The 20,606-nt window shown below is 44.5% G+C and overlaps 1 protein-coding gene across 1 annotated transcript in view; it reads right to left on the reverse strand.

Annotated features, from left to right (window-relative positions):
* Positions 1–18,598, reverse strand: part of LOC149355260 (condensin-2 complex subunit G2-like) — a 126,518-nt gene extending 107,920 nt beyond the window's left edge. Inside the window, exons 1-5 of the mRNA XM_089583732.1 lie at positions 17,787–18,598; positions 15,728–15,824; positions 4,124–4,275; positions 2,304–2,468; positions 737–831 (exon numbers count right to left, since the gene is read on the reverse strand). Coding sequence (XP_089439858.1) covers positions 737–831; positions 2,304–2,468; positions 4,124–4,275; positions 15,728–15,824; positions 17,787–17,888 — 611 coding nt within the window. The 5' untranslated portion in view covers positions 17,889–18,598. The remainder of the gene's footprint in view (positions 1–736; positions 832–2,303; positions 2,469–4,123; positions 4,276–15,727; positions 15,825–17,786) is intronic.
* Positions 18,599–20,606: the final 2,008 nt, after the last annotated feature.

Below are 20,606 nucleotides of genomic sequence, written 5' to 3' on the forward strand. Positions count from 1 at the left end.
ATGAACCATGCAAGCAGCCAGCTGCCTCTCAACATTAGCAAGGCAATGCAGCCGCCACAAACAGGTTCACTTTGCTACAGATCCACACGAAATGGCAACCAGTGCCCTTGTTAGTACTACTAGTTTGCTTGTCAAAATTACAGTGGAACAAGAAAACAAATGCTGCCAGTAGACTTGCCACAGTTAAGGCAGTCTCCCACTGGAACAGAAATCTAAACCTGGGTCCAGACTTCCCAACTCCTCTGCGTGCAAACCCCATATTCATCACTCATTTTTCTCCACAATAGTTTACACGCTGCAGACCTAGTGAGCCAAAGAGCCACAGTCAAAAGTTCTTGGAAAGGAATATTAGTGGAAAAACAGTTTCACTGCAGACTTTTGATTACTTGTTAACCCACAGTGCCACATGTGACATTACAGTGGGGAAAGCAAAGACTAACAAAAAAAAGCAACTTACACCGTGGATGCAAATACGCTGCTGCAAGTAATATTAACAAAAAACGAATTCCAGCACGTGGGCTGGAATAGACACATGCAGCGCAACTCTAAGAAAATTACACAGTGCGCCATTATGTCTCTAGCAATGCACCCTGAATGCAACGAAATTCAATTTTATCGGCACAGCTGTGTTCTGTAAGCTTTTGATGGTGACTGTACCTTTAAACGCAGAATGTGGCAGCCCGACAAAATTGAAAATCATGAGATCAGTGCCAAGCATGCGGGTACTTTTACCAACCTTGACATCAGTGGCAATGTCCCATTCACTTTCTTCTGAATGGCACTGACAAGGCTCTCCTCCAATGTCAGCAGGAAGGAGACAACCTGTCTCCCCTGCAAAATGGAAACACAAGCTTTGAAATTCTCTACAGCTGCGCAGGTAGTCATCAGATCAGCGTTAAAGACAGAGTACAACAAACTTCAAATGGTTGGACCATCAACGACCCATTAAAGATTACGTGACCCTACTAGCCATGCAAAACCTTCCAAAAAACAAAAAAGCACACCAATTTGTGGACTTGAGAAAGTTATTTTCAACCATCCCAATGTTTTTTTCAAAACGTTATGAGCGAAATATAGGATCTGAAACTTTCAGGCAATTCAGTTTCTTCTGGAAGCACTGCATTTTCAATTGAGTCCTCCGAAGAATATTTACTTGCTGTTATTTTTTACTTATTCCTACTGTCGGCTTGTGCCAAGACAGGAATTGCAGGACACGTTCATTCCAAATTATTTTAAAGGTAGAAAAAGTAATGTGCAGGACACTACACAGGTCACAGGTAATTGCAGTGCTATACACAGAGGATACGAACAACACACATTAAAAGAAATAAACACAGTTTGAAGCCCAGAGCAGATATAAATCAAAACTCTACCACTGTGTGGGATAACTACTACATATATGGAAAAAAAAGGAGAAACCTGGAACGTAACACTTGTGTTTCAATGTATGTTAATAGAAAGCAAAAATCATCTCTTGCCTTATCAATATCATTGAATAAGTAAAAATTTTTTTTCTTGGTTTGAGCTGGCAAAATCTACCCTCGTGTTAAAATAATGGCCGCACTACATTCGGGTAAATATTTCAAACTTAGATGAGATGAATAGTTAGACACCAAGTTTGGAAAAAAGGTTAAATTTCTATGTGCTAAAGCTGACGGCACATTCCCACTCATACTTCTTTCAAAATGCAAGGCTTCATATGTGTTCCATTACATCCTGTCCCTGTTATAACTGCCACATCTTTACAGTGGACACCCGAACCACACCGCAAGGGAAGGGATAAAGGAGGGAGTGAAATAAGGAAGAGGAAACTGAAAACTGATTTTTGAGGAAAGAAAATGATGCAGTATCTGTTTGACATGTCGTTGGACGCCTGAACCATGCCTTAAGAGAAATTTTTTTTTTGTTTACGGGGGTTTTAACGTCCCAAAGTTTATAAGTTTATGTTTATGTTATAAGTTTATGTACAAAGGAGGTAAGTTTATGTTTTCACAATGCTGCTGCTGCCAGCAGGTGTCCAAGGCTGCACTGCCGAGACGGCTCAGTGCACGAAAACCGATTGCGGGAGGGCCGTTGCGAGAAGCGGTACTTGGAAGAGCGTCACACACCATTCGAAATATCGAGTGTGGCCCTGAACGGCCCCGAATGCTCGGTATAAACAATCTCACATATATGGGATTGACATGTACTGCCAGAACAGCACATTCCTGTTTGCCTTCATGTCATTTTAGGAACGGTTAACTTGCTTTCTCCTAGCAGCTTGCTCACTGTTAAAACAAGATGAGGTCAGCAAAGCCCTTCACCTTGGCAGAATCCAAATAGTTTGCTGACACAGCACATGGAATAAGTTGGTCATTGATGAGCTTGCGCTCACAGGTAGCCAGCTCAACAGTGTCATATTCACTTTCATCCGAAACCAGGCCATCCTTCATGAGGAAAACAGACTTGATGAGCTCCTCTGTTTTTGTCTGGAACAGCAAGCACAGTGTGTGATGTACTGACAAGAAACAGTGGGTGCACCGTCAGATCAAAATGACACAAATGAATAAATCAATATGCAAGCACATCCGATGCTTGTGCCTCATGTGGCAAATATAAATACTGGCTACACGAGCAGCAAGACTGACGTTTCATGCTGCTGCACAATGCATAGCTGCTCACAAGGACGAAAGCGCGAACACTAAATGCACAGGTTGCAGTCGACCCAAATATTCGAACTGCACTGCAGACCCACTCTGCCTGCACAAATAATACTGTTCCTTGCTAGAAGCTTAACGAACACATGAAGGCGAAATAGTGAAACAAGAAAAAAATTATGCAGGAACATTGGACAACAGGTGGAGAAAGCCATAAGTATATTCCAGCAATCATTAATAAAAAAAATGCAATGCCACATTCTGCACAAGTCAATTTTTAAGAAGTTTACATACAGTTTTTGACATTTTGCTATAGCCCTCTATACAGTTGATGACATAACCTTCTTACTGCACATCGGCACCATATTGTTCCATTCAAATATAAGGTCATGCTCATAGGTTTGATTCACCAAATCAGCATGCCACTGATCTACAGTGAATTTGCCTTTTTCAAGGGATGTCACACCCTCTAGGAAACGAATCTGTTATTCAGAAAACTTATCGAAAACAAATGCATGCAGGCGTCAAAGATCTGTTTCCATGAGGCACCAGCCGCACATGTGAAGTGGCAGGCAAGCACTGGCAGCTGTTGCGTGCACCTGTCAGGGACACCAACTGACCCAAGCATGATACCAGCTGACAGTTTGTTCCCAACCAGTGGAGAGAAGGATTAGAAGAGAAAAGGAGCGCATGCTGTCAGTGGTCATACAAAAGAAAGTGAATTATAAATGCTATTGCAATCAACAATGTTCTCAAGTAACACACATCATGCTGCAGTTCCCCATAAAATTGAAGAGCTCCAGTCAACTAGCAATAATTTCAACTAAAAAAATTACCTCAGAATGCCAGAATTTTAAGAGATACAAAATATGGGGATTGTGATTGTACTGCACAAATAGAAAGACACTGCATCGGAACATGCATGTAAGAGAGCCTTCCTTGACTTGTTTATTTTTTACTTTCTCTACGAGAGCCGGGCACAACTCCTCACAGTGAATACCGGCCGGGCGCCAAGATCAACGACAGGCGGCGACGCCACCGATGACGAGAGGCTCTGCAAGCACCTATGTGGCAGTCTGCCTGTATATTAGGCTGTGAATATATTTAGACTCTTTCAAATCGTGTTCCCAGGTCTCAATATTGCCCAATGTACAGCTGAGAACACTGTTTTTTAAAATGGATCTTATTCTTCACATATCGTTTATCAATGTCCATGGAAGCAGTTCCAACTTAACAAATAACACTTAGTAGACAGGTGTTGAGATATTTCGCAGCTATAGCGCAGAATGCTAATGTAGGATACAGAGAGAGAGAATGCACTTTGATTAGGCAGTGCGCAAGAACTGCCAACATGGTATTCTGCATTGAGGAAAAAGTCTCTTCCCCGCCATGAAGCATTTTTTATGCCTGAATGTCAAGGCCCATCATACACAGATCATGCAGCACCTTATACACAGAATAACTACATTTTTCTAGTAAAGGGTCACCTTGGAGTGCTCTTTCAGGGAAAGCGCAATGGCTCTCGAGAATGTGCTCAGCCAGAGCTTCTTCCAGCCCCTGTTCTTCTTAAGGAACCAGGTAAGGCAGAGCGCTTGGATGGAGTTCAGCAAGGCCCCTTCTTCCAGCAGAGATGCAAAGCCTGGATGTGAATGTGAATAAATATGTGAATAAATGCTGCACTTTATAAGGTGCCTCAGCCATTCAGTGCAGCTTGGGAGGCTTCACGTCTGTCTGGTAACTGGTTAGGAACGAAGCTCCTCTGCAAAATCCTGACCATCATACTTGTGACTTAGCCCAACGTGCGATTCTTAGCCCAACGTGCAAAAAATGGCCTTTTCGATGGGTTTTTATTAAATTTTCTTGGTCTAAGAACTATCGGATTTAAAATTTAATGCAATATAAAAAAATAAAACTAATTAAACACACATTTCAATAATACAATTTTTGTTAAAAGTGCTTCAAGTTTTACGACAAAAGTTTATTTGCAAAGTCAAGGTCTCAGATTACAAATAATCAAAACTTGCAAAGACATGGTTCTATCTGAAAAGAAAAAAAAAATTTTTGAACTCTGGAATATACAAAATATCTGCCTATCCAATACCAAATGCTTATGAAAAAGATTCAAAAGTGAATCACGAGATTAATCACATTTCGGGGCACGTGCAAACGCCAATGGAGGCTGCCATACTCGTCAACTTCGACGCTCCACTATTTGCACGGGCGGTTCAGAAATTGCTGCCATCCAGAAGAAAAAAACAAATGAGAGAGAAAGCCAGACAGAATAGTAGCATGTCCAAGAATGGTGCAAAAAACTTGCGCTCACATCCATTGTTAGCAGGCCGTTCTGACACAGCAATCAATCACATAGGGGGCAAAGCATTTAAGTCAGATTTTGCAAACTAGCATCAAAACCGTCATGTAAAACATCATTCTATCATCACATCTGAACAAATCTGAGACATTAATGCTCAACGCTAGGTCACTTCTCATCAATCTGCAGTAGAATTTGCATAATAAAAGTGATGTTTGCCCAGCACGGCTTATGTTGCAGAGTTTTGGCTCTTTGCAGCTTGCCTTTCCTGTCTTCCTAGCATGCATACCAACTGAGAAGACAAAGAACAACAAAACACTGGCTGTGGCAAGTGTGAGCTTAACCAAGCTTTCAGGCACTGCTCGTTATCTTGATACCACATTCAGCCCTCAAGAAAGCCACCAGCTGTCAACTTTTACACACATGTGCAAAGCTTCATACGAAGTGCCGCATTGGTTGGAAAGTGTAACACTGAAATGGTAGGATTTGTCGAATAAACACCTTAGGGATCATGGAATAATTTTCTATTTTGATGATGCTCATGATGCTAAAAGTTTAGAAAAGAAATTTAGTATACTATTACCGGTGGCATATCTGTGCACATAAAATGGCAGAGGACGTTCTGCCCAGTTCATTTTTCTGAGAAATATTTACTGTGTTCGCTAGCTCGCATCAAAAAGCATTCATTTAAGAAATAAAGGATGATAGGTGACACAAAGACTTCGTTGCTAGATGTAGCAAAACCTAACAGAAAGCTGTGAGACTACTCAGTTTTAAACTTAGCACCTAGTTGGTTTGGTTGGTTGGTTTATTGGGGTTTGACGTCCCAAAGCGACTGAGGCTATGAGAGACGCCGCAGTGAAGGGCTCCGGAAATTTCGACCACCTGGGGTTCTTTAACGTGCACTGACATCGCACAGCACACGGGTCTCTAGAATTTCGCCTTCATCGAAATTCAGCCGCCGCGGCCGGGATTGAACCTGCGTCTTTCGGTCAGCAGCCGAGCGCTGTAACCACTGAGCCACTGCAGCGGGGGAAACTTAGCCCCTAGTATTTAACTGCCGTATTTACTCTGGTAATTTGTGGATTTTACTCCTAAAATTAAAGCTTCAAAAAAGGGGGAGCGCAAATTATGAAGAGATTTCGCGAACACTTCCTAAAAATGTCTACAAAGGTCATAGCGCACAATGTATACTTGTGTACTGCCGCACATAAGTCGACCCCGCAACTCGCACCCTTTGCTAGCCAAAAAAAAAAGTTGACCCCAAATAAAATTCGATGCATACGACCGTCTCACTCCACGCCGCCTCGGAACCAGGTTACGTACCGCGTGTTCCGTATTTACCTGTCCAGATTGAAAAACAAAAATTCTTCTGTGTAAACTGGCCTATTAAGGCTCAATGGCAGTCTGAATTTTTTTTCTAGATAGTTTAACATCGGAACTTGCCTGCATTGTCCGCAATCAGCAAAAAACTGGAGTCGACTCCGTCGGGGCGAGCGGAGCAACCGATTTCACAGCCTGCACCACCTGGCGAGCTGCAAGGCAACTAATGTCTCAGCTCGGAGCTGGGGTGGGTCTCGCTGTTCCCCAGATGGAGCAGACTTTCGAATCGGCTGCTCCACTCGCCGCAACAAAAATTCAGCTGCAGCCGACTGCAGTTTCTCGCCGATTCTGGACAATCCAGGCAAGTTCTGATGTTTAACTATTTATCTAAAACACAGACTACCATAAGCTACCTTATGGTCAGTTGCTCAGCCCAAATATAGGCCAGCAGTTAGCGCAGAATTTTTTACAACCCGGACAGATAAATACAGAAAAAGTGGTACTTCCCCGCATGATGGCACGACGGCGCAAGCGCAGCTCAAAGCAATAAGCGCGGAATGATACAATCACAAAGTCAGCAGTCAAAGGCAAATGGAGATACAAGGTGATGGAACGGCGCCCTTGCATGTTCATCACAGTGCCCGGCTGAGCAGCAGCAAACAGAACAGCCAATGGCTTCGGTAGTTTTATTCTGGCGCAACGCTGGCAAAGCACGCTCCAGAGGTTACTGGAAGTTTGCTCTTGCAGCCTTTCATACGAGGAATTGACTCCAGGCGTATGCAAGCCAAGTAAATGGCACACAATTTACTTTTTCTTACCGGAACCAATTTAAAAACGAATTACCATTTTTGGAACCATTCACTCACATTTTGCAGCCACACCTACATGCATGCTGGTGTGCTTGCTCAGCAGAGGGCGCAAAATATGCACGAAGAAGTTTTTTTATATAAATCCAAATAATAAATTAGGGGCACACAAATTATGTGAGTAAATATGGTATATCTTTATGACCAGTGGTAACACTCCAATGCAGAGAAACAGAATAGCAAAGAGGCTCTCAACCGAAGTGGTCCACTATTGTATAAGCATTTTCATTTCTTATTCATTCAGGATGCCTTACAGGCTCCAGGTTCGATAATAAATGCAAATTCGATAACAAAATGCAAACAAAACTCAAAAAATACAGCCAAGAAAAAAAAAAGAATGCAAGCAATACGCACCCCCAACAAAAAAAGCAAGTAGTGCAAAAAGCAGCAAAAAAAAGCAAAATACAACAAGGTTTATGGGGTTTAACGTCCCAAAGCTACTCAGGCCATGAGGGATGCCATAGTGATGAGCTGTGGAAATTTCGACCACCTGGGGTTCTTTAACGTGCACTGACATCGCACAGTACACCGGCCTCGAATTTCGCCTCCACTAAAATACAACAAGACTCAAAACCATGGAAAAGATCTGTTCACATGAGAAACTAATCCAGCTGGCTGCAGAATTTGTATGATCAGATAAAGAAGCAACATATATAGTCAGAAAAACTGTTCCAGTGTGCGGTGGCACATGGGAAATCAAATGAACTAAAATGCATTACCGAAAACGTGACAATAGCCAAGATGACTGAGGTCATGCTAATGAGGTAGAAAGTGCTTGTAGCAGGAACAGGGTTTTGCTTAGGGCTACAGATGTAGTTTTGCACCAAACAGAGCAAAGGAATGGTTTGACGAGTGCAACAGAATTCTGCACTACCAGAACAAAGCGGGTCCGAGTACGAGAGTTTGGCACAATGGGGAAGTGGCAGTGCTGGCTGAAAACAGCACTAGTAAACAGGGTTGGTCAGACTTCATTGAAAAGGGAAAAATCACAGGACAGTTCGGAGTTTGTAACACAAATGATTCAGCGTTAGCTGGCTCGTGATCGCAAAGAAATGGAGACAGAGTGCAGTGGTTAGAGCAGAAGCTCTAACCTACCGGCTACTGCAGTGGTTAAAGCATCCACTCTAATATAACTTTAACATGTTTCCATTTATTTGCAATCAGAAGCCAGCGAGCTATCATTCGAGTTCAACACGTAACCATCCTGCGATTTTTCTCATCACTGCAGCAGTGGCCTAGTGGTGGTTAGAGCATCGCCTTGTACTCTGGAGGTACTGGGAGGTGCAGCAGGTGCTGGGCTCATCTGTCGGGGGTGAATTTTTACTGCTGCACACCCGAAGGCAATAAGTTTAGGCAATCAGACGCAGTTCTACCTGTGGGTGTCCAAAGGTGTGCTTGCAGACACCTATGCCAGGAGCGCAAAACTCAAAAATGAGCTAAGAACACCTAACGCTGTAACCACTAGGTCACCACAGTGAGGGCCTGGGAGCTATAGCATCTTCGTCATATGCGGGATAGGCTGCATTTTGGCTGTTACGCTCGTAGGTGATTATGCATTGTTACCAGTGGGTGCCCACCCGTGGGCTTTGCGGACGGCACCGCTGACACCACATTTTGAGGAGTGAGCTAAGAACAGCTCACACTGCAAAAAATGCAGCACATCAAGGTACTTGTCAGACTGAAGAGCAGAGGGTGGTATCGGTGGAAAGGGGGCAATTAAACTGGTGTAACAAATAGCTACGGCAGCCCAACTAATAAATCATTTGCACAAAAACTGAAGGCCATCTTAAACTGCTGCTACAAATTGTCCAAACAAAAAACACTATCTCTTACTCGTCAGCAGACTGTGTGCAGGGAGGGAGAGGAAAGAGCACCGTTGCAAGAAACGTGGCTAGCGCACTCATTTTGTGCAAACAGAACTTGCATCTACACTTGCCTGGAAAGTGTCAGCAGCCTCTGGGTAAGAGTCCCCATTGCCTAAAATAGCTGAGGTGAAAGGACAGTGAGACCTCTGCACTCTAGACACAGCGATGGTCAAAGCCCACAAGGACAAGGCAATGAACTTTGCAAACTCTCAAACCCAGAAGAGGCTGTCACGCAGACATTGCCAGGAAGTTCACAAAAAAAGCAGTCCCTTAACTTCGAAGACAATGCCAACATGGAGCCCAGCTCAAGAAAAGATGCAAACTTAGCGCACATTTCCAAACACCTATGAATGAATGAATGCAATGCTGCTCTTCATAGGGACGTACAGGCTACCTCACTAAACAGGGATGCTAATACAGATGCCAACAAGATGAAACAAGCACATCAATGATGAAGAGGAAAAATCTCCCTGCATTCCAAAGGTCCAGGAGAACGCAAAAGAAATGCTCATATATGAAGCTGAAAATCTCAGTGAAGATGTCAAAGATTGCGGGCATTTCTCAGTGCCACACTACCCAGCAAGGAAGGAAAAGAGATAACACTGCAATGAATGCTTTCCTTATATTATCACAGCACTCTCCGGTGTTCCACCCTTTTACAGTGACCACACATTCCCTAAATAGGGAATGCATGCCTGCCCCCCTTAGCACAGATTGTACCACAGGCAGGTGAGGAGGAGCACAGCCAGCACCACAAGTGGGGAGGAGACGATAATGCCAGGTAAGGTTAACAGGGGAGGGGATGTGCATTATTTTCTTTTTTTCACACCTCTGATTGGTACCCCATTCTTCTGTCACATTCAACATGCACCATGACGTCCCCACTTAAAGTACTGAGACATAGATTTAGTTGCATGTTTTCGTCTCGGTTATGATCCATAAGGTGTCAGAATAAATGCATCACCCCACAGTATTAGCCTACGACCACTGCGCAATTTATAACCGAGTTTCCTCTCATTGTTTCATCAACTAAACAATGGCTGTGACGTCAAAGATGGCTTCAGTTCATGTGAGGCATAAAAAAAGCTGCAATTATAATAGATGATATGTAGTTTTACTTCACTACAACACTTAGGTCAGACTACTTCAAGAGCCAAAGCCACAACAAACAATGTATCAGCGATTATACTGCAGCTTTTTCTCATGCCTCGCGTGACCCAAAGCAACCTAGCTTTGACGTCGTAAGCCAATGGTGGGTCCGTGAAGCCGAAACCAAAACAACATCAAGAATAAATTCAATTATAAATTATTCAGGAGCCGTAGGAGAACACCATAGTATGATCCATGTATACTAAGGTCACAACACGTCATTTCAAAGAAGAAAACAAGGAAGCAAAAATTTGGTGCTTATAGTCTTTTAAAGGCCAACTGCAATGAAATTTTACTTTGGCTGGAATGCCTTTTAAATATAATAGGCATGCAATAAAACTAACCGTGACTATGCTCTAGACTTCTTAGAGAACGAGCTCTATTATTATAAGAGTTTAAAAAGCGTGTAATACAGGACGTACTACATCCGCCAGTATGGACGAGAGTGGCGCTGGTGAACACACTCAAGGCTCTATTACACTACGCATAAATACCTCCGAAAGCAGAAGATTGGACAGCCGTGGCCGTAGCTCAAGTGGGAGAGCACCAGACATGAAACTGGGAGGTCGTGGGTGCGGATCCCACCGGCGGCATGTGGTAGTGTTTGCTACTGCTTTTATTCTCCATTAATAAAAAACTACAAAATTAATTAAAAAAAGACATCCCCTATGCTCCTTGGTTTCGGTGACAGTTTGCTTTCATCATTTATGGCATAACGAGCACCTCTTTCCATTCCCTTGTCGCACTAAAAAGGTCTACAACAGAAGACGCGTGCACCTGTTGGAATACCGCGCAGTTGGGCAATTCACCCGACATGACGTAGGTGTTGACTGCCGAGAACCTTATCTAGCCGGGCCTGCCGCGAATGAATGGTTTATGAATGGCCTGGAATGAAAGGCTGGTGGCTGAAATATGGCTTGGCTAACCTATTCTGGTACTGTGGAAAAGTGCCTTGAAATTTTAGATGATATTATGATGCCGAAGTGCTGTGTAGCTGTCTGGGGCATGAAACTGCATGCCATACATGAATCTACAGTCCCCGTCACAACTATACAGACCGAGGGGTCTGCTTCTAAGATGTTTAGCATGGCTCCCTAGCACATCAAGCAGTCCAAACCTTGGGAGCATGTAGGACTCGAAGCAATTCCTCTTTAGAGAGATTTGGATTGCTGAGGATGCATAACGAGGCACGCTGCAAGCCTCACAAGCAAACCCCCTGGGCTGTACACTTTTGACGGGGAGTGTACATGCCGCATGCATTTCCAAAGAACAGCAAACAGTGAGTTTTGTGCGGCTAACTATTTTTTTCACATGGCATTAAGGTGCGGTCCTTGCCTTGTTTGGTCATAATCAAAATTTCACATCAGCTGCGGCTACTCTCAACAAAATGAGTTTTCGCAAAAGCACTACTAGCAGTGAAATCTCTCGTCGGAGACTTCGATGCATTCGCTTGTACTACACATACCATCATTTGTTTTCAATGCTCTCTCTAGACGTAGTACTAGAAAAAATCCTTTTACGGGATGAAAAACTTCGCTGCAGCTGGCTTTTGATTCTGCAAAGCACATTTTCATGTACGTTCATATCTTATGCTTTTTGGTGAACTTGTTAAACCTTAACCCTTTAAAAGTAAAATTTTTTTGAAAAAATGCCCCCTGTGGTCTGTTTTTTTATTAGTACCGTATTTACACGATTGTAAGTTGACTCGAATGTAAGTCGACCCCCCCATATCTCATATGAGGAAAAAAAACAAGATTGGAGGTCCCTTAACATTCCCCTTTAAAAGAGGAACGCAACAGCATTATCCGGCCGCCGCCGCTTATCCTCAGCCGCTATCAGCTGCCATGTGCGGGCGTGCCCCTGGGCACATTCCATGGACTACTAGTTCACACTTACACCATCGTCCTCACTAACGCTGTCGCCGTGATCATTGCTGCGGTCCCACAGCACACTGTTCTCACGTCGTCGTTCAGCAAAATTCTGCACTTCGCATACAGCCACATCACGACATCGCATGGAACAGCTGAAAATTTTGCCTCCCTGCAGCCACCACACCTTTATCACCCATTCCGAGGCGTCGAACTTGCAGCCCCGTGTACAGTTCGTTTCTTCAGCGTAAGGAATGACAGCCACCTTTAATGTAGCCATGAATGAGCGCCGGACGCTTACCGGACTCTGAACACAAATAACGACTGACAAAGCGCTACGTTCAAAACTGGTAAAGCATGGCCAGCAGTCGTCAAATGTGTCAAAGCCAAAGAGAAACTACACGTGAGCGGTGTCGGCTCTTCCATCAGCTACCGACACCATTGCCATCCCGAGTGGCGGTGCAGTAGTGGCTGTGCCGCAGCGACTGTGACAGTGGCCCTTTCACCAACTATCAACACTCCCTTGAGCGCCGAGTGCGCAACTGAAAGCAAGAAAAAAAAAAAAACTCGAAGAACACTTGAGCATCGTCTTTAAAGAGCAGAATGAGATAGCATTATCGCACTGCCACTTATCAGTAGCCGCAATCCGCAGCCACGCGAGGGGAGTGCGGGGGGGTGCGAGTTTGCCGCTTATCGACAGCCGCCATGGGGTGCCGCACGTCAGGAAGGGGATGCCTGTTCTGCGCGTTAACAAAGCAGCTGCTCAGGGCCAGCACCAAGAGGGATGCAACGGAGCCCCACAGTAAGAATGGAACCACGCTGTAGCATCCCTGATATCTCATTCGTCTCGCCCCTATTTATGGTGGCATGCTTTGGTCTCGATTATAAGTCGACCCCCCTACTTCGGATTTTAAAATTAAAAAAGAAAACACGTCGGCCTACAATTGTGTAAATACGGTACTTCAGAATGAGAGAAATCGCTAAATTAGGTACAAACATTAAAAAAAAGTTAGGATGAACGGTATTTAAGCCCCATTCACTGCACCTGTGCTTTCGCGATGTTACAGGTGCGTTAGCCTCAGAGTCAGGAACGCACTGCTGCGTGTAGTTCCTCATCTGAAGATGACCTGCCATCTTCCGACTAAGACTCGCTACTTGGTAAGTACTTCAAGTTGGAAACCATTACTGTCACTGCCAGAAGCGTAGATGGTGTGCGTGGCTATAATGAAACAATGACACACAGCTGAACACCTTAAAGTAAACTGAGTAAAAGCGGAGAGCTATAACACCACATGAGTGCCAGTAATAAACTAAGCAAAGCGCCAATCAAAATAAAAATCAGCTCTTGTGCACCTCCACAAAAGCAGACACCGTACATGACAAAACCAGAGCTGGGCTAGCACCAGATGTGATGTGATGAACAAAGCAAAAATTAATACTTGTTTCTCCCGCAAGACAGAGGCACAAAAATTATTTTTGTAAGTCTCAAGAGATGGAGCCACCTCCCCTCAAGCGCCTACTTTTGGTATGGCATGAAACTTCTAACACACCAGCACCACCATAAATGAACAGCACTGGCCATGTGAGAAACACCTGCACTGCCATACATGTACAGCAGCAACTCTCAAAGGGCTAAACTTACACTAAATTGGAAAAATATGTTGTTTTTACTGAAAACAGAGCTTGGATAAGCCAGAAAATCGCATGAAAACAAAAGGTGTACAACAGTATATGCGCCTCAATAATTCCAGTCACTGTGCCCCAATCAAGCGAAATTTCCAAGATGTGCAAGCCAACCAAGCACAAGCTCTCAGGGTCATTTGTGCTTTTTCCGAGCACTTGAGCCACTATATCCCTGATTCACATCAAGGAGGTACACAGTACTCACCATAGCAGTGATAAAATAACAAAAGGTCGTCGAAACAGAGCACCGAGCAGTTTTGATTCTGTGATCTTTCTCTAATTCGTCAAGGGCTCATGTGGTTACACACCATAAGAATTACATTCTTGAAGTACAATTTATTTGTAGCATTCAAAGATAGCGGGAGTCGACACTATTTCTAAGGTGACCAGAATTTTCACTGTTAGGTGAGCTACATCAGTAACTCTCAGACTGCAAGCCCAGAGAAACTCTTCTGCTGCTAGACAAGAAAGCAATTACAAAGCAAGCATGACGTACATAGCTGCCGCACTCCTATCGGCAACTGAATATCCCTCATACACACGAGGGTAACTAATGCCCACATGTTAAGTCCAATACGCTGTGTTACTAAAGGCACCAAAAAAAAAAACAAGACGGCAGATGCAGAAGACACGAGACACACATGCAGGCGCAGTAACAACTGATATTTATTCTATGCGAAAAAAAAAAGCTAACTGCGGCCCAAGTTATAAACATCCAGACAATCAGTGCAGTCATGCACAGCACGGAAAAAAAAAAACACAATGCAATACCATTTTTTTGTTTATGCATCACACCAAAGGTATGAGAGCTCAGTCACCGATAAAAACACCGAGGGATCGCTGTCACGACTCGTCATACTTTTTGATCTCAAGCGCTTCAAGTATTTGACCTTGAGCCCTCTCCAGAGCATCGGTCTTGTCAAAGTCTGGTGCACACTCATGAGCCTTACAGTGAGCACTTATGTGGCCCAAAAGCTGATTTTCAGTCTTGTACCGATGCTCATACAACCTGTCACTTAAACATCTCCCCATTTGTCCAACGTATCTCGCACCACACAACAGAGAAACGAAATACGCTTTTTTCTTCAGACAGCTGACACGCTTCCAGCCATGTTTCTTTCCCCAAACCTGCTTGTTTTTTCATCTCCATTCACCTATCCACATATCAATCCCAGACGTTTTGGCACAGAAAATAAAACCGTTCCGCCGGCCCGTTAGCTCACTTGGCTGTAGGATATGGCATGAATATATGGAATGGTGGCAAATCTTCTTTTAGAAGTGCTTGCTTGACCATGGGTTATGTTGTTGGGTTTCTTGAGCTCGATTTACACTGATGGTGAACTACTTTTAGGGGGTAGAGCAAGTAGACATGCCAGCTGCGTATCGCTCTGCTACATGGTGCTCTTAATTCTCAAGCTCCCAGGGAAGGGCAGGACGAAAACACGGCGAGAGGGTCAAACGAAGTTCAGGGCAATGCCATTCACAACGCTTGAGCTTTGGCGCAAAAGAAGATGTTTGTCTTTACTATGGACATATGATGAACTACTTTTCGGGCAGGGATGCAGCCAGCGTAGAGAAATGCCTTAGCTTTGGCTCAATTGCATGCTGCATACGAAATGCAGAATAAGTAGCTTTCTCCGCTAATGACCACAGCAGTTCTGTACAAGGTGGAAGGCAGCATGCTATGTACTGACAACTTATACTAGCGAGCCAATCCATTCCAATGATACGACCAGTTTGACTGCCCACCAGCACGTTACTTGAGAAATGAAAACTCACTGTTCACAATGCGCTTGTTGGGTGCAGGTATGGGTAATGAATTCCACGTGCTGTCAAAGGAAACTTACAGGAGAAGCTGTTTGCTTCACCAACCAATGTCAAAAGTAATAAAAATGAGATATGAAATGAATATGGGAGCAAGTTTTTCAGCAGGCAGAGCTCCACTAAAGAACACAGGTGCCCCTTCCTGCTTTCCATGAAATTATCGACCTAGAAGATAGCTGCTCTGCCATGACAGCAGTCTTACCATTCAGACCACGTGCAAAGTTGACCATAGAAGCACAGCCGATACCGGCATCTGCAGCTGCATGACATATTGCAACCAATGGAAGGCATTCTTGCTCCTGAAAAAAACATAGAAACAGAGGAAGGATTAAAACAAGCTCACATAACGCATCGGCATAACGCAGGTAGACTGCAGTGCGTAGCAGAAATGCATGCATGATCCACCACTAACTACAACTACTCAGATAGGAGATACTGCTGACAAAGTAAACAATACAAAAAGGGGCACCATTTAGCAGGTGCCAGTGTCGATCATTAAAAAGGCCCAAACCCCCTCCTCTTGAACCTGGTAATTAAGTTATCACATTAAAAGGCAGACTGCACTGCCACGAATGTCAGCCAAAAGCTACACGGCAGCAGTTCGTAACGCTCAAAAATGGAGCCTAAAGGTCTTCCTTTTTCAAAGCTGCTCTATTCAACTCATCATGACAATACTGCAGCCAGCAAAGGGGGGTAAGCTCTCATACTAACTGATGCTGCGGCTCAAGGTGTAGAAGTGGGAGCCAGGCTGTTGCGACACTAGGCATGACGGGGGGGCCAGGGCAATGCTCCCAGAGGAGCAGGTGGATGTAAAATGGAAAATAAGCGGCAAAACCTAAATATTGCACAGGTAATTCCTCTGCTCATATTGCAAGCTTAGGTAAACCTTGCGAGATGATATTTTTTGCATGGCAAGCGTTTCTTGTGACCAACAATACAGTGGTTCAATACTGCTTCAAGGTTATCATCTGTTAAGCAATCGTGAAAACTGAAGGCTTAGTGCATAGAAAATCGCAACACATGCCTTCTTCAACATGCGCTGTGCAGCCAGTGCAACATGGGACATGGAGTGCACGGCCAACATGATATCTACCACACTGTCTCATGATAGCCACCGACATTACAGGTGAAGTTACGCACATGCACAGCATTGGCTGAAAGTGATAATGAGTGCCAGTTATGTACATCTCTTCCGAAAGAAAGCAGAATAAAAAGAAGGAGAGTGCTCTCAATAAAGCAACACTTTTGGTGAGCAGCAACATGCAATCTCCAAACCGAAAGAGCAAAAGACTTTCTATGCTTGCACCGCTGAGCATACAAGGCAAGGGCGCTACAATGCACAATTACCACCAACTATGCATTCTTCACTATCACCCGCAAACAGGACACCAGAGGGACCAGAGCAATTTGTTCAGTCAGTCTCTGAAAAGATGGACATGCTCATGGCTCATCATCACTACTCAAGTCATTCTGCACATGTCAGGAAAACAGGCAATTATCACAGGACAGTGCTGCAGGAGTTTCTGTCAAAGCCACGATCTGCGCTCCGTCAGGCTGCACGTTACAAAAAAATATGGCCACTATTTGTCAAAACACAAAGGGACTGATTGAAACACCTCAGAGCAGAGCATATTTTAAAGAAAAATCCTTTGTATCTAAACTGTGCTGATGGCATTGTGAATGCGGTGATGACACAGAATGCTTGATGAAGTTCAAGCTGCCAGTGATCAGCTTTCAAAGAAAAAAGCTGCACAAAATGTCAGTTCAGCAACCATGTCACTCAGGGCAGGAGTGGAATGTCGCTCCCTCTGGCTTTCCCCATGTCAACCCAGATGTATACTTAGCTTGGGCCCGATGACTTTGGGACCAAAACTACTAAACCTGTATAGAGTGGGTCCACTCACTAAATGTTTCACTGGTGTCGGCAGGTAGCAGAGCAAGTGAAATGGTATCCAATAGGCCTTCTGTGCTACTGGGAGTAGAGCAGGATTGCAGTGCAAGTGTACTAGCATGCCTTAAGAGTTTGCCGATTCCCAGCTCCGGGTGCTTGCTCAAAAGTTCAGGTGGCCTCAGTGATTAGATGACTAGCAGCAGTCTCAAGGACTTCATGCATCACTGTTTGGCAGTGCTGGCAAATGGCATAACTCCAAAGAGAATCTGTCAGCAAATGGCTGTGATGACCCAATGATATGGGAATAATATGGGATGCATCGAGGCCTGAAGCCTGGACTTTTTCAAGAGCGCATTATAAATGTGCTCACCTGTAGTGTAACTGACAGTGGTCCCAGAGTCGATGACCGCATCCGTGGTGCCAAAACTTGGGACCGTGTGTGCAGCATGCATGCACGTCTCGTGTTTGTCATCAGCTGCTTTGAAAACTGGAGGTTGGCGCGCGCATTCCGGTCGGCGTGCAGGTCGACAAACACGGGCAAAGTGATCCGGCTTTCCACGCAGCAGGCTTTGCCTTGTGCAGGACATATTGCTGAACAGTGCGGACAGGTACGGACCAGAGGTACAGCACAGGATGCGCTCTTTCGGTTGGTCTGATGGCCGGTCCACTTCCTTCGGTTCACGAGCTCTTGTGGGCGGTGTGTGTGCAGTGCGACATTTGCGGACCAAGCTAGAGCGCTTTACATGCTCCTGGCCTAGCTGTTATCGGGCCATTGTGGTGATGCGTACGCGCACGCTTATAATAGTTCCGTTCATGACAGGCTTGAACAACGCTTTCCTTTTTTTGGAAGAGTCGCCGCCGTGCAGGTCTGTACGATATGTGCGACTTGATTTCAGCTTCCGGGCCTTGCAAATCCGCATAGCGTCGCAAGTGTGGTGGAACATGTAAGCGCTATTTCGCTTGGTAAGCTGGCCAACTGCAGTCGTCGTGTAGACGCTGGGGGTTGCGGCGTTCAGGAGTCGGCTGCTATGTTTGGAGCGGGACGCGGCGTATATACTTCTCGTGCGTAGTGCAGAGGCAATCGGCCATTTCGCATCGCGTTGGTTGATATATATCAAGCGAGGAGAACACCGACGAACCTACCTCAGCTGACAGACACTTCTGGCAACGAGGCCTCGCGGAGAAGGGATCTTCGTGGGACAACAAATGACGGAAACGCAGTCACGGAAACAGCTGTAGCAGCGTGGTTTCGGTATCGGCGGTGGCGCGAGGTGTGGTTTTGTCCCGTTGATGCGGTAGTGGTGGTGCCGGGAGGCTGTCGATGCGATGCTCCTAGGGGGCCAAGCTATTTTTCTTCTCATCCCATCCTAGTCGCGACTGTAGTGGATAGCATCCTGCACTGGCAATACTTGTCACACAGCTCGCATCACGCAAATGAACCTGTTGCAATGCTGGTGTTGCGCACACGATGTCCTGCCGAGTGTTCCAAACCAGAACTGGTCGTGGACAGAAGAAAATGGACCAAAATTCGGAGGTAAAGTCTCCTAGCGCGCGTTAGCCCTTGCACATGAAGGCAGCAAACATTTCAGTTTTCGCTACACAACACCACAGGAATTTGAACGCGGAAGCGAGTGTCCCAGATAATTGTAACAGGCTTTTCAAAAAGTGGCGAGTGAAACCAACTCATTCCTGTCGACAGTCGTGCGACCTGTAGTCCGCGGTATTTTCTTTAGTTAGTGAATCAGCTCATTTCGAAAAAAATGTCTGTTCGAACAATGCAGATCGCCTAAAAAAAAAACAGCGAGTTGAAATATGTTCGCAAAAAGGTACAGTTTACGCAGCTCAAAATGCGCGAAACTGAAAATATCTTTGCAGCAGTTCTACTCGATCCAAGACACGCTGTCAGCGAAAAGAATTCGCTTTTCTCCGGCGTTTTTCTGTGAGCGCAGGTAGCACCGAACATTCAAATAAAGTTATAAAAATGTTATGTGAGTTGCAGTACCAAGGTTAAATTGAAACGTCGCATTAACATTAAAATTAACATATATAACGTTATATCTAAAACATTAGAATTGTAAGTATAAGCATTATATTGCTGGATATTCATTTTTAACATTAAAAATAACAAAGATATATGTTGTATCAAAAGCATTTGTTTAACGTACGTTTGGTTTATGGGGGTTGAAAGTCCCAAAGCGACTAAGCTAGGCTATGAGGGACGCGTGGGCTCCGGAAATTTTGACCACCCGGGGTTCTTTAATGTGCACTGACATATCGCACAGTACATGGGCCTCTAGAATTTCGACCGCCTCCATCGAAATTCGACCGCCGCGGCCGCGGATCGAACTCGTACGTACGTCTTTCGGGTCAGCAGCTGAGCGCCATATAACCACTAAGCCACCGCGGCGGCGATACGTTTTATAAATAATTGTCTTCTAAACAACGTTTGAATCATATAACATTAAATATATAAGTACTGGTCCCGGAACTTTTCCCGCTCTTCATACTGTGAACAAACTACAAGTACGCAACGCTGTGCCCTCCACAGATTAATTACGCGCACAGCCCAATTCTTTGATAACAAAACTTGTTACCCGTTCGCCAATATCACTGTTAGGACATCCGTACCTTTCGGAGGTATTGTGTATATGAGTTCCATGTTCTTTACTGGGGAGTATTAAGTGTCGCCCTCATTGCTGGTCCTTAATAAATTGTACGTGTACCATCACAGATATATCCTGCATGTTCTTGCAGGGTGGCTTCATTTTCGAGAATGTTACAGTTATGTTGTTTAAATGTTTTGATGTTCGGAAAATATTATTTGAGCGCATTTGTAATAACATAACAGACACAGAAAACGGACATTAAGAACACTGAATTAATGTTTGAGCAAAATAAAAATGTAACATTAATGTATACTGTTACGGTGCTACGTGGAGATTTTTTTTTTTTCTAAAATATCGGGCCTGGGGCACTCAAGCAGCACCGCTGTCAAGTGATATATTTTAAATTTGGTGCTCTTTCTTTTAGTGGTGTTGGCGGCGAAGTACGCAAAAGTGGGCAGCTGCCGCCATTAATATATATATATATGTCACTTTAAAATCGGCTCAACTTACCGGCTTCTCCTGTGCAATAATCTGCCGCATAGTGGTTTTGAGCTGCTCGAACGCGGCATCCCAAAGGGGCCCCA

The sequence above is a fragment of the Amblyomma mixtum genome, chromosome 3, assembly GCF_055824585.1.
Source record: "Amblyomma mixtum isolate Tamu chromosome 3, ASM5582458v1, whole genome shotgun sequence".
NCBI classification, from domain to species: domain Eukaryota; kingdom Metazoa; phylum Arthropoda; class Arachnida; order Ixodida; family Ixodidae; genus Amblyomma; species Amblyomma mixtum.